This window comes from Dunckerocampus dactyliophorus, chromosome 3 (assembly GCF_027744805.1).
Source record: "Dunckerocampus dactyliophorus isolate RoL2022-P2 chromosome 3, RoL_Ddac_1.1, whole genome shotgun sequence".
Lineage (NCBI taxonomy): Eukaryota > Metazoa > Chordata > Actinopteri > Syngnathiformes > Syngnathidae > Dunckerocampus > Dunckerocampus dactyliophorus.
Window position 1 is genome coordinate 15,297,699 of NC_072821.1, and position 15,439 is coordinate 15,313,137.

Below are 15,439 nucleotides of genomic sequence, written 5' to 3' on the forward strand. Positions count from 1 at the left end.
GAGAATCATACTGCAGGCCGAGGACACGCTAGAGGGATTATGTCTCACAGCTGGTCTCGGAACGCCTTGGAACGCCGGAGACCGAGAAGTCTGGGCTTCCCTACTAAGACTTCTGTCCCCAGAAAAACGGAAGAAAATGGAAATCGTACCGTGTCCTGAAGGACTGCCACTTTATATATTTATACATAACTTTTTGCAATCCAGCATATATTTTTTTCTTCCCAGTATTTCATCCATAATACAAAGCATTACTATATTTCAATCACAAAATGCATGTGAATATGACAGAGGTCATCCGCGCAGTCCGGCCCTGCACACACCAAGGCTCTAAGCTGGGTCCACATGTTCCCACTGAATGAGAGATACTTTAAGTCGATACGAGCCAACGAGCTAAAGGCCCTGGGGTCTCATCCATGAAATTGTGCATGGAGTTCTGACTAAAAGTCGCCATATGCCAGAAAACAAAATGTGCGTATGGCCAAAAATATTCGGACTATCAAAAAGTGATACAAGCACCCACACCTTCAGGCAATTTGTATTTTAGCTCAGTAGAAGTGTGTGTATGCAACCCCACTTCATGGAACAAGAAAATGGAAACAAGGTGCACCGTTGCAAAAACATTGGTCAGATGTCATTTCATTTTAGCAAGCACGTTTTTAATATTTTAATCTAATCGATGACACATTTTAGATTAAAATAACTGTCATAAATGTTGTTTAGTTTAAAGGTAGTAAACTTCAGCAGGCCTACATTTAAGTATTTTATGCAAAGGAAAATCAAAACATGGATGAAGTTGCGCCACAGATTAATTGCTACAGATATTTCTAGGCAGATATTTCAAAAATATTTAACGTTATGCTGACATTAACGCCATGGAAATATGAGAAATATTATTATTAGCAGAAATACAAACACATTTTGTGTATTAGGTCTGTATTAGTGTGTATTAGTGAATCACAATTAAACAAAATCCCAAGATCGGTTAGGTTTGGTTTGGTTTGGTTTGGTTTAATTTGATTTGAACATGCATGCAAGTTACAATGGAATACATCTCATGAAAAGATTAGCAAACTTATCATTTGCGGAAAAGGGAAACTGAGAACATGCGTATCAGGTATCTATCATATCTTGTAAACTTAAACCCATTTACAGTAATTATTCAATTGATAACGTGATGGTTGCTCTAATTAAATATTATCAAATGCATAATGTCCTCATGCTGATGAAGTAAAATGATCAAATATCCAACCGCAGCGTTGTTTTTTTATGTATCTTTTTGTCAGGATACTAATACACTCGTGCGTAATGGTGTTTAATACTTTAGGAAAGCTAATCTATTTACAGCCACCGCTCATATGTTGACAAGAACATACAATATAGGCTATAGATGTTAATGATAAATTATGTCCGTCAGTGTCATGTAAAATAGCAACACTTTCCACACAAATGTTTATTAATTCAATAACAACCTGACAGTTAATATAATGATTGATCAACCTGTATTCCCTTCCATTGCAAGTAGGATCAAAATTCCTTTCTAACATATGACATCACTTCGCCACTTAACATGTGGGTCCCCTTTTGCTATGTCTCCAAAGAGTGCATACGCCAGGTACAAAGTTCTCACGTCAGGTTGTGTTTTTAAAGATTGCATACAGGAAAACGCCGCATGCAACTTTTCGGCTCTGTTTTGTGCGTGCACAAACTTCACAGATGAGACCACTGGGCTGTCAACTCACTGTCCAGCCCAGCACTTAAGGCATCAGTGAGTGAGGTTTACCAACGTACTATTGCACAACCACACCATCTGGCATTATGAGAAAATCAATGTGTCTTATATTGTTTTTGGAGTTATTGTTTTAATAATGAGTGTGCTCCACAAATGGCCTACGTACTATTGCATAGCCACGCCATCTGGCATCCGTTACATGAACAACTCAATTTGTCTCACATTGTTTTTGGAGTTATTATTTTAGTAATGAGTCTGCTCCCCAAATCGCAAGCAACAAGGTGCAGTACGAAGTGTGGCATGACCAAGAGAGAGAGTCCAGTAAAATTAGTTGCTGCATCTGTAGCCAAAAATGTGTCAGTTGTGAGGTCCTTAATATGATTTAAGCACATCTGTGTTGTTGCCCTGAGATTGGCTGGCGACCAGTCCAGGGTGTACCTCGCCTCTTGCCCAAGGTCAGCTGGGATAGGCTCCAGCATGCCCCCGCGACCCTAATGAGGAAGAAGCGGTATAGAAAATGGATGGATGGATGGACATCTGTGTTGTTTAATAAATTGCTGTTAAAAGAGAAATTGTAATTGTAAGTAGTTTTCTTGGTATGTAACCCAACCGTTTTTTTTTAAATTATTCTTACTGCAGTGTCTTGCATAGAGTCATTTATTTGGTATTAACTGTGTGAATGGTTGTTTGTCTATATGTGCCCTGCGATTGGCTGGTGACCAGTCCAGGGTGTACCCCGCCTGTCGCCAAAAGTCAGCCGGGATAGGCTCCAGCATGCCCACGCGACCCTAAAGAGGAGAAGCGGTATAGAAAATGGATGGATGGATGGAAGTTGCAAAGGTATAAGAGACACAACGCTAGGCAGGTGTGTGTGAATATAGGTTTCAGACTCTGACTTATTATTATGTGTGTGAGTTTATGCATGATGTGAATGAAAAGTGACTGGCTTTATTCCAGCATGGATTTAATCAAATTTGTCCACATTACTGGTTCCTGCTAATGTGGGCAATACAGTGTACACTTTGCTGGCGCCAACACATTGTGGTTAAAAATGTACTAGTGAATGTAATAGTGAGACATTTACAAAGACTGATTGTGCAAAAGCATCACATCTACCTTTGTCGAGGTTACGTATATATTTGAGACTGCAAGAAGAGTACACACACACACACTTGCCTTGTGTCAACATACCGTAAGTCCCCGTATTGGCTAACTGAGGGCATACATAAAACATGATTTGGATTACAAAATGTCACTCTGGATGAAATATTGTTCCAACATCCCAGTGTCCCACTGAAGAACACGGATTGACTCCTACGATACACCTCCTCCACCTCCAGCTCCAACGGGAGGACACCAAGGCGTTCCCAGGCCAGCTGTGAAACATAATACCGCCAGTGTGTCCTAGGTCTGCCCCGGGGCCTTCTCCCGGCTGGGCATGCTCGGAACACCTCAACAGGGAGGCGTCCGGAAGGCATCTGGACTAGATGCCCGAGCCACCTCAACTGGCTCCTCTCGATATAAAGAAGCAGCAGCTCTACTCTGAGCCACTCCCGGATGACTGAGTTCAGACTTACTTTATAATTAATTAGTCAGTAAATGTTCAATATTTGTAAAATATATGTTGAATGATTACTTATTTATTAGAGCTCACGTGAAAATCCAAAATGTGACCATGCAAAATACACAATTTTGACCCGAAATTACTATAAAATGAATACCAATTAAGTGTGTTCAATATTTCCAGTTAATTAAGATAAAAGGGTTAATGTTTTGTAAGTGTGCAGGAGTAGGGGATACATGGCTTTAGGTCAAATGTCCGATGGGGTACGTGGCTGTAAAAAGTTTGGGAACCACTGCCTTAAGATTTTAGGCATAAATAACATTAACAGCAACACAATGATTGTAGATGGTCGAAATAAATCTCTCTACTTTTCAATTTGGACACCACTTGTATCCAAGGGCAACAGCAGCTCAGAATAAGTGTAATATTTGGTAGTCTGCTGATGACTCATATTTACAGTATCCTCCACATCAACATGAGTGGTCTTAATATACTGTAAAGAAAAACATTTTCACTCATCATCCCATCTTACACAATGAGTGTTTTGTGTGGTGAAGGAACGGAGGAGCATGAAAAGAAACATTTTAAGGGTACCCATGTTTACACACTGTACCTCACACTCTGCTGAGCAGCAGTGAGACAACGATGTTAACCCAGAGTGTCATTTGTCAGGTGCTGTCCAATCTATCACAGGATTAACGACACAAAGTGACTCACACTTTCTAGGCTGCTTTCCTCAGGTTGTCTTGTCGCATTCTCATCTACATGTATATTCACGCAATAGTTTTAACATAGGTAGCAACAGAATCAAATGTACATAGCTTTAAATGACATTCTCTTATGCGTTCATGTACAGCACATGAGGACAAGTCAGACAGATTGTTGACAAGTTGCTCAAATAAGCCCCCACCCCTGAAAACATTGTCATCCCCAATCTCAGCACAAGAATGCGTGCACAGAGATGGAGGCACCATCGCGGTGTAATTGACTACATCACTTGCATCCCAACTCAGCTCCCTTGCGAGGAGGTGGCAGCTTCCTCTAGAAGACACACAGGTTCTCGTAACCATGGAAACAGCAGAGCCATTATTGGGGGGAAAAAAGGCACTGTGGCAGCCTATTCTGCCATAGCTTGCATGACTGTGTACGTCACACATATTTAGCTAGCCTCCCTTTGCTGTCACTTTCCATTGCTGTGATTATCACATTGAAAACATGATCCTTTTCTGTCAATGCACCTCAACGTCATCATGTGTCTGTAGTTAGCAAAGCATTTTATTCTTTTCTTGACCAACAGGGGGAGTCCTCGAATAGTAAGAGGAATGTGTAATGACAGCTTATCAACACACAGCGGCGCTGTTCAACAATGGAAGAGACACACTACACCCGCAGCTTCACTGAAAAGAGCGAATCTAAAAGTTGATGCTGAATGAGCAAACAAGCACATTGAACACACCCATATCACAACAAACGTACTAATAGTCACTTATTTGGTTATCTACTGTGTCCGACTATATGCATAAAGATAAAAGGAGTAAAGTGATGAATAGTATCAGACATCAGCAGCAGCGAGGTACTGTATTTTTGGATATCGTCGCCTAAGTCATTTTTTCAGTTTTTTCTGACAACACAAAAAAAAACTGAGCCACATGCCTATCATACTCTTGATATCACATGATCTGTCAAGCTGATAGTGTAGTGGATTTTACAGGGGTGGGCAGTATCAAGGAGTTGATTTAGAGGAAGTGGTCAGAGACAGAACGCTGCGTATGATCTAAGTGAACATCGTCACTCACCCCCTTTACAGCACCCAGGTCAGTCTGAAGAGCAGTACTTCTGCAGCCGAGGTGTCTAAAGCAGCGCTATGGCAAGTCGTTTCTGTCAGACTGTGTAATTCATATGTAGCCTTCAGAATTTTGCACGTAGCCTTTTTTATTGTTTTTAACTGTTTTTAAAAGTACAGTACATTTACATGGGTGTCTTACATGTGTGTGTATGTGTTTATGCTAAAACAAATGAATTTCGCCAATTAGGGGATTAATAAAGTTTGTCTATTTAGGAAAAAAAGAATGACTCCGGCAATTATTTGGAAAGGTAACGATATTTGATATTAAATTGTGCTGAGAATACATAACTAACAGAAGTGTGCCTTCACCTACACAAAGTCTGCTGATACCATTTGTAAAAGTGTGCCTTTGTGCTCCCTGCATCAATAAGGACACCCACACTGACTTTTAGAAAAAAAACATAATCGAATATTCATGCAGATCTGGTTCATTAGTTAAAATGATATTAGTGGGTGCTCAAAAAAAAAAAAATGATATCAAAATGTGTTAGATTATGCTGCAAAAAAGTACACCACATGAATGTTGATCTTTTTCCTAAAGATAGATGAGCACGTTTTTGTTATGAATATGTAGTAAAACAGAGTTTCAGAAAGGTTGAGGACTATGTGTTAAAATACACTTCAATAATCACATATTGTCAGAACATTCACGAAAATACTTCACTGATACGCCTTTTAGGAACAAAGTGCAAAACTGATGTGCATGTTTAGACTGGATTCTGCTTTGGGACAAAATTATTATTTTTGAATAATCTGTTATTAATAACGATCAGCATTACTGCAAATTTCAATGACTAGATACGTCATTAAAGGGTCACTGACATGATTTCATCCGGGATAGACTCGAAGTAGAACCACTACTCCTCCGCATGGAGAGGAGCCAGATGAGGTGGCTTGGGCATCTGGTCAGGATGCCTCCCAGACGCCTCCCTTGGGAGGTGTTCAGGGCAAGTTCGACCGCTAGAAGGCATCAGGGAACACCCAGGACACATTGGAGAGACTACGTCTCCCAAATGGCCTGGGAACGCCTTGGGATCCGCCGGGAGGAGCTGGACGAAGTAGCCAGGGAGAGGAAAATCTGGGCCTCCCTGCTTAGGCTGCTGCCCCCGCGACCCGATCCCGAATAAGCGGTAGAAGATGGATGGGTGGATGACGTGATTTATCAACTTTGCTTAAATGTGTTCTATATTGTTTGTAATTATGTTCTACATTGTGCGTTTTTTGCAAGTGAACGGTAAATTCGTAAAAATTACATTTATAGTGTGGCGGGAGCCATGATGGACTGAACACCTTAGAAAAGGGGCGTTTCCCAAGTGACGTCGGCAATGGAACAGCTTTCAGCTCACGCCTAGTAAACAAACCCTTCTAGAGGTAACTCGTCGACTTTGTTCAGTATATTTTTCATCAAAATAGTAGTCATGTAAAAATGTTGTGTTGCTGCTGGCTGTTCACAATGTCCGAATGATTCTGTAAGGGCGGGGCGGCAATGGTGATGAAATACGCAATAAAAAGGGCTCTAAAGACCCCTTTACACTTATTTAGAAGCCGATCAAAACAATAATTGAAAGATAAGCAACTCCAAAGTAATTTACACTTACCATTCTGTGTTTGAAGCCGACCGATCTTCATCTCCACGTCTTTGTCATCGGACACCTCCACATCAGACATGCTACAGTAGTTCCATTGTAGGTGCTTAGACTAAATACAGCTTAATTCCATGTTCTGCGAGTTCTCTATTTCATCTTCAGATCTTTCTTCCTCCTCGAAAACTATTGACACGTCGCTCAAATCTTTGCTATAATCACTGTAAACACCTTCTGTCTCGTCCATCCTCTCATGTTTGTTTACTCTGTTTAAGATGAGCGCTGCGCCTTCGCCGACGTCACTTGGGAAACGTCCCTTTTCTAAGGACTTCACTCCATCTTGGCTCCCCCCACGTAATATAAATATAATTTTTACAAATTTACCATTCGCGTTCAATAAGTGAACAACATAGAACATAATTACAAACAATATAGAACATATTTCAGCAAAGTTGATAAATCATGTCAGTGACCCTCTAAGTACATCAACACAATGTAATGAGGTTAAATACAAGAGCCTTTAAAAAGATAGATGCCCTGTTTAGTCGTACACATCCAAACATGTTCATTATTGTTGTTGTTTCTAACTGGACTTGTGTTGCTAAAAAGGTAACCAAAATGTGAGATGCAGTGCAGTTCTACTTTAATCTCTGTGACAGTGAGAGTATTGTTATTTTATATTGTCTTTGTAAAGACCGAATTCTGATTCTTGTGTTGTATCTCAATAGTGCAGGTGTATCTTACATTGTGGTGGGCAAGTGAATATTAAGGGTGTAACAGTTCACATGGATCTATTGAACCATTTCAGTTCTGCATGTTTGGTTTGGTCCACTTGTGTACCGTTTCGGTTATATTTTTTAAGCGCTTCAAGCGGAACTAAAGTCCTGGGCGTGTTTCCGCACGGACGCCTCTGAGTGTCGGACACTACTGACTGAGGGGGAGGAACGCAGGTAGCTCGCAGGCGTGACAAATGGCATCATGGCAAGCGAGAAGCCTGAGCTGGAAGATCTCACTACGGTCTCCTGTTTGGAAACACTTGGCTCCCCTGTTAAAATGACGGATGGACAAAGGCAAGTGGATAAATCCAAAGCTGTGTGTCGACATTGTTCCACGGATATCAGGTATGCTGCAGGAAACACATCTAACATGTTAGCGCACTGAAAGCGGCATCATCCGGCAGTGAATGTTACATCTACAAGAAAAAAAAAACAGCTGTATAAGATTAAAGTTCTTGAATCTCGCTAGGAAACACCATCACGTCCTCACTTTAGCCAGAAAGTTGTACCAGCACTTTATGAAAAAGCTAAAAGTGATGTCATCAACGAGCTATCACTTGTGTCCGCTATTTCACTTACGACAGATGGTTGGACTTCACGTGCAACAGAGAGCTATTTAACTTGAACTCTCCATTACATTTCGCCACAATGTTTAAACAACTGTTTAAATACACCAGTTCATTTTATTCTTATTTCTCTATTTTAAAAAACTCAGGGTCTAATTTTTTTTGAAATATCACACAAATGGGTCGCCTTTATTTATTTTAAAAAAAGTTCTGTTTGCATTTTTAAAAATAAAAGCAATTTAAATAAATTTCTTCTGCCTTTTTTGTACTGAAAATTCACCGAACCGAGCACTTCAAGAAACTGAGCCGAACCGAAATTACATTTTAGTGTCCCGTTACACCCGTGGTGAATATTCAATGTAGTTCACCTTGCTCCTTTACGTTCATGCGCAGTATTGTGACTGCTCCCCATGCTGAAGGGGATACCAGAAATGAATGTCTGTACATGTGAAGCTTGCTCATAATTGCACACACCAGACTTGCAGAATCATATTTCTCCAAAACACGTAGTGCCACCTCTCCAGTTTTACACCATGGTCTTTCACCATAGCAACCAGCTCCAGAGGCATATCTCACATTCAGCACTGGAGCAGAGCTCTGGAGGAGAGCTGAATTAAAGAATAGCGTGAAGGAACCCTATTAACATATCAATCAAGGATAAAAGGCAACTAAAAAATGTGACAAAATCAAAAGATTAGAAATTCTTTATATTGGTTATTAGCTTTGTTATGCAATGCTTTGACAGAAAGCGTCTGTAAGTAGATCGCCTTTACTTGTCAAATAAGCGTTTCAACATGTTGAAACACTGGTAATGCATATTTTTTAGTTTTTGAAAGACTAATACATGTTGGAGAAGAAATGTCCTCAGGCAATAATAGCACAAAATGTGAGAATAGATGCAGTTATAAACAACTATTATGGAGGACAAATGAGATGATAAAATTAATTGGTCACATGTGGAAAAGAAAAAGAGGATGCTTGCGCTATAATTATTTTTCATCACCTTGCTTGTTGCCAAATGTCCACTGAGACTCCAGTGTGTTAATCCTCTTTACAGTCGTGTTCTCTTTTAATGTGGTTTTGCTTTGTGTGGCTGTCAACAACTGTGGACAAACTATCTATTAAAAAAATGAATAAACAATAATTGCCAATCAGTGATGAGAAATGCTCAAATCCATACTTCCCAAACTCCAGCAAATATTCAAAAAACCTAAAAACAATAAGTACTCAATATAAACCTTAAAGTGAGTTGCATCATATACAGTATGTGCCTGAGCTACCGTGTCACGCTTTTTTATATTTTACATGTCAAACAAGTGTAAAAAGATGTGAACCACTGTTAGTCATAGTTCAGTGTTATGTAAAAAAACATAACGCTGTACGCTAGCTTTGATTACTATTATTACTTCTGTCTTTTTGTTGGTAATATAAATCAGCTTACTTTAAGTAACTTCTCGTGGATCTTTATTTTCTTTTCTTACATTGTTGTCCGGCCCGCACGGTGGCCTAGTGGTTAGTGGCATGTTGGCCACACAGTCAGGAGATCGGGAAGATCTGGGTTCGAATCTCTGTTGGGAATGTCTGTGTGGAGTTTGCATGTTCCCCCCGTGCGTGTGTGGGTTTTCTCCGGGCACTGCGGTTTCCTCCCACATTCCAAAAACATGCATGTTACGGTAATTGGTGACTCTAAATTGTCCATAGGTATGAATGTGAGTGTGAATGGTTGTTGGTCAACATGTGCCCTGCGATTGGCTGGCGGCCAGTCCAGGGTGTACCCCGCCTCTCGCCTGAAGTCAGCTCCAGCATACCCGCGACCCTAGTGATGATGGATGGACATTATTGCCAACAACCTTAATTGAGGCTGATCCTCCAGTTGGATTAAGAATCAGAAATAAAAAAAACCTAAAGAAAAATACAAGTACAAACTTAATCCTTTGATGCTTGCTGAAATTAGGTCTTGTGAGGTACGTTGAGGTCTTGTACAAAATGCTGACATCTCGCATTATGTAATGCACAACAATGGTCTTGAATGGTTTTGAATCAGTGTTCCAGAAAAGCCACACAAAGCCAAAGAAAAATGAAAACTGCAAAAAACGCAGAGAATCATTTGATGCTCTGAACTGGGTTCTCCCAGGGCATGCTGAGGTCTTGCCTGACGTCATGCATGATGGGTTTTCAACTATGATTACAATTTGGAAAATACTTGCTTCTTAATTTTTTTTTGGTCAGAGTCAAGGCCACAGCTGATTTGTCGTACTGCTCCACACAACTGGTCTGAAAGCGCACCTGTTGCTGAAAGGGTCATTTAACAGGACTATACTTTGATGCAAAGGAGAACCAACAACCTGTCCTGTTGTATGACAGTGAACGCGTCAAAGAGACAAAGACTTCAAACACACGTTAGATACCTGTATGGAGTTTACGCTTCTGCAACACACATCACTCTCAACAGCCAATAAAGAAATCTTCTTCAAGCAGCGGTGACGACTACCAGTGAGAAACAAAGTTGCACGAATGTTGTATGAATGTAATTGTGAATTGTTGTCCGTCTTTATGTGATTGATTGGTGATCGGTAGGTAGGTGGGCGATTATTCAAAGCTTGGAATAGATGCAGTACCAAGTAACTACAGGGCCAGTATTACAGATAACGAACGATACATTTTACTTGAAAATTTTCAAGCTCATTGAATGATTCTGTGATTTTTGCCTTTAATTATTTGATCGTCATTATAATCAGAAAAAAAGAAACGGCAAACATTTCAGGCAAACATAAAAATATTTGGATCAACAAACTTATTTGTGAACATTTTAACCATATATAATACAACAATATAAGACAATGTAACAATATCAACCAAATAATACAATTATTTCCTTTTATTACATACAATTGTTTGAGCAAAATAAAGTCAATAGTGCAAAATGGCTAAACAAAAGCAACAACTGCTATTGACTGCTATTTGCTATTCAAATCCTTTCGCTTTTTTTCTCCACAACCTCCCGTGTCCAAGGACTTATTCCCTGAGTTTGTAAACAATATAACAATACACATACAATATGTTTCAACAACACAACAAAATACACACAGATATTTGTGAAAATAAGCATAGAAGAGAACAGAAAAATATCAAGCTCAACACGCTACTATCGATCCGATACTGATACTATCAATACTCGGATCAATTCGCCCAATTGCCACCCTAAGCCAGCTGCGTCAGGTGCCAACCCCTTCAGTCAGAGAGACACATCATTCCAAAATGTACTTACATGTCAATGATTAACACAGATAGTTGCTCGCTATCTTTGTTGCTTATGAATGTGCTCATGAAATCACTAATGAAAAAGTAGTCCAATGCAGCTAGCCAGGATGAAAAGAGCAGCATTAAACTGTCCGCTCATGCTGCATTCCCTACAACACCAGTTTGGAAAAATATATACTGTCGGAAAAGGCATAGAGGAGAGATAACGAACTGGGTGGAACCGTACTGAAATAAGGAGATAAAGACCATGTTTTTAAGATGCAGTTTTTTTTCCACTCACAAAAAAGTATAAAATAATATTTGAATCAAAACAAAAAAAATGCTGTGCTGAGCTTTCTAGAATCTGGATGGTATCTTGTTAGCCCACCTTGTGCCTCCATCTCTAGGATGCAGTGTTTGCTGAGTGGGTGCGAGAACATTGTGAGATTGCACATACTGTATGTCCAAGCACTGGCAGATATGCCATGAGTTACAATGCCTGAGACATAGACGCCTGCGAACATAGATAGATACCCCCGGTATCATCACTCGTCGCTTGAGTCGCCCATTCATCATCTTCACATCATCCAAGTAATTATTTAGTCAAAACACAAAAGTTGACTTCAGCAAACAGGCTGTCATTCTATTTGTGACAACATTTTAAGATGGCATTCACATTCACTGCAACAAAACATTGAACGTTTTCTAGTTTACAGCTAAAATGGTGCTGGAAGTTAAGCACATTATTATATTAGTCAAATATTTGTTACATAATCCATGTACATACAGTACATACATACAATGTATGTATATCTTTCCAGCCCTCATTCAAGGCACCCTTCAATGTTTCCACAATATTGCCAATGATTGTTGACAGATTACAAATAATAGTTTATATCTTCTTCTCAAGGTGGGTTTTACGGCCTCACGGCTTTGCTCGTGCTGACCATATAGTGTCAGGATTATATCGTGCTTGAAGACATCTCCTACATGGGCTTCAAGCTCCAATTAGGAAAGATGTGTGAGACAGCAGAATACGACGACTGTTGATTTCAAATGCAGACACTGGCAAGTACCTTTCAGCCTTGGCTGGCAATGTACTGCTGAGTCAGCAACAGATAACAACTGTGTGTGTGTTGTTACTGGGAAATACAGAATTTACTACAAAATGCAATATATATAATTTAAAAAACAAAAAACAACAATACCAGAAGAGAATGAAAGTCAATATTTCTGACTTATGCCATATTATAAATCATTTCAATAAAATGTGAGCTCTTTGGAGGAGAGTGATTGGACTTGAGTCATCATACCAGTACATACTGTAGCTGATGCCAAGAGGCCCAAGTGTCTTCATCCTCCTCTCCACTCCTCTTCCCTCATTGAGGATACCTTGGTTCTACAGTAGTTCATTTGAGAGAATTGCAAGACATTTTGTTGTTCTGCATAACACAATGCAACATATATAGTATCTCACCAAAATAAGTATACCCCTCACATTTCAGCAACCATTTTATTATATCTTATCAACACATAATACGATACAAATTAAACTTGGATATAGTAGTTTGTGTACAGCTTGGAAAGCAGTATAGATTTACTGTCCAAGATAATCTGTCTTGCTTACAGTCAGCTGTAGTAATTCTACATTTGATCAAACTTACTTAAGATTTGTCAGATCAAAACACAATCGCTGCATATGACTTCTACCAGAACATGTGATACGAACGTCTATTTCACTACTTCCTGGCAGTGCATTGTAAGCATCATTCGAGCTGTAGTTCTTTTAGCATAACCAAAAAACGAATCTCCTGCAATCTGCAATCTATTTTACAAGTCTTTACATAGCTACACATCAACATAAATGATTAGTAGTAGCGGCTAAAACTGCTGTCATTATTTCATTTTTTTATCATTTGTAGTTTTTGTTTCAATGTGTGGAAAAAAGTTCAACAGTGAAAAGCATGATGCTTAGGTGATGCATGCAAAGTTACAAAACGTACCTGCATTGTTTTTGTGACTCAGTTAAATAAAAAGTTTGTTTGCCCAGTTCTATAGGTTGTCGTTGTTTTCTTAAAAGTAATATCGTCTCATCTCGTCTTGTTCTTGTGAACCCAAATATCGTCTATCGTCTCGTCTCCTGAGCTGAGTGTATCGTGACACTCCTAGTGGATAGAAAATCTATACTGCTATTCAAGCTATAAGACTGACCACTGTACTGTACTGTATATCCAAGTTTCATTTGTACAGTACTTTCCCTTGACATATACTGTATTAAAAATGGCTACTGAAATGTGAGGGGTGTACTCACTTCTGTGAAATACTGTAAAGTTGATTTTTCATTAAAAAGAAATATTTTTCCTAAAAATAATGAAAATAACTAGTGAAATAATGCCCCCCCCATGCCTTTAACATCCCATCAACTGAAACAAAAAAATATATAATTTCTCTAAAATGAACATTCAATTCCAAACGTACATTTCTTTACGTCAATACTTTTTCAGTTCCTTTGGTAAAATCAAACAAAGAAAGTGACTCTGTTTTATCTAGAAATTGAATGTTATTCGAACAACAAGCTCCAGTAGAAGAATCAAACGCCATTATAACACCTCTTGGCATTTAAGAAAAGCTGTTTTTTTTCCCTCAAAACTGCAGTCCATCAAGATGGTATTTGACATGATGCTATTGAAAGAAACTGTGAAGATAAAACCATAATTAAACAACAACAGGAGTTCCAATTTCCGAGGGGTATTTGATGTATTTGTAGAGGGCCTTGAATGTTCTTATAGCTATTGTAGGTCAGCGTGATCATTCATTTCATGAGAGGACATGAACAGAATGCCAGCCAAGTTGCAAAGAAGAGGTGTTACACTGACATTACAGATTTCAAAGCATGTATTCTGACAAAAAATTATGAAATATCCACACACTGTGGAACTGTCCACCTGTGCGATTGTGTGTAGAATAGGTCACACCACACATAACTCATGTAGACAGGAGATGCACTGGGAATCATCCTTAATCGCTTATTGTCTTCATCGGCGTGCCGTAATATTTTAAATTGCAGAATATCGAGGTAAAAAGCAAACCACACACCTTGTTAATTACTATAGATCGGTGTGCAGTCTATAACCATATTAGCGATTGTTAACAGTTCACAGTCTGGTGAGAAATCTTAGGCTGCAAGAGATCAGTGGCTGGAGCTGCAGTCTCTTGGGATACCCAAGAACAGATTCGGAATACCAATGATACAGACAGAGGCAACATGTACAGTGTTGTCTCTTGCTACTGCTGCTGCTGCCATTAAGTGAACCAACCACCCTTTTGGAAAACGAATAGGAGAAGGAAGCGGTGGCCGACTCAGCAGTGTTTTCATTGTGACTGTGTTATAGAAAATGGTGGGGATTGTTATTATTATTATTATTATGAATACGGTTCTGCAAAACAAACTTGGACATGTCTGAAGCATGAGCGACCCCTTTGCACAGTATGCTGACATCACCATAACCATAAACAATGGGCAATTGTCCGTCCGTCGTAAAAGACTCAGGCCTGCATGTGCTAATGATTACAATAGTGTCTAAGTCAGTCCTATTAATGCTGCACCTGTAGGTTATCTTATACAACCTCTTTTGTAATATTTATTGGATTCAAGCCAGAAGATAATGTTTGTATACTCCAGCTGTGACTCCCCATACATTCAACTTTTAATAGATTGACAGTTAGATACATAGCTAGATAGCTAGATAGCTAGATAGATTGATAAATAGTCATTGTTGAGGGGGAGGGTCCAACTCTAGTATCATCGGCCTTCCATGACAACACAAACGCAATTGAACGAGGTGGACTGAGAGCATCGAAGCAGTCATGAACGGAAGGAGCGCTTACCTGTCATAGCTCCATCTACTGTACGACATGCTCCTGTTGCTGCCGACCCCCTCCATGTCTCCGAGTGGACTGCGGTGTGCGAGAAGCGGTCGAAGGCACGTCTCTCCTCCACCTCTCAGCGCCGGCGGCGCCGACCCACAGGAATCAGCGTGAGGGGAGCGAGCAGCCGCGGTGCTGCTGGGTTGAAGCACTAGTGAGAGCTGGCGAGAGGGCGCGCGAACTGTCAGCGCTGCGTGCACGCGCGTTG

General features: G+C 39.8%; 1 protein-coding gene across 2 annotated transcripts in view; it reads right to left on the reverse strand.

Moving 5' to 3' along the window:
- tub (TUB bipartite transcription factor) overlaps window positions 1-15,439 on the reverse strand; it is a 53,924-nt gene extending 38,485 nt beyond the window's left edge. The window contains exon 1 of one of the 2 annotated variants that reach the window (XM_054769621.1): window positions 15,193-15,439. In XM_054769621.1, coding sequence (XP_054625596.1) covers window positions 15,193-15,248 — 56 coding nt within the window. In that variant the 5' untranslated portion in view covers window positions 15,249-15,439. The remainder of the gene's footprint in view (window positions 1-15,192) is intronic. The other variant, XM_054769620.1, reaches the window with a different exon arrangement.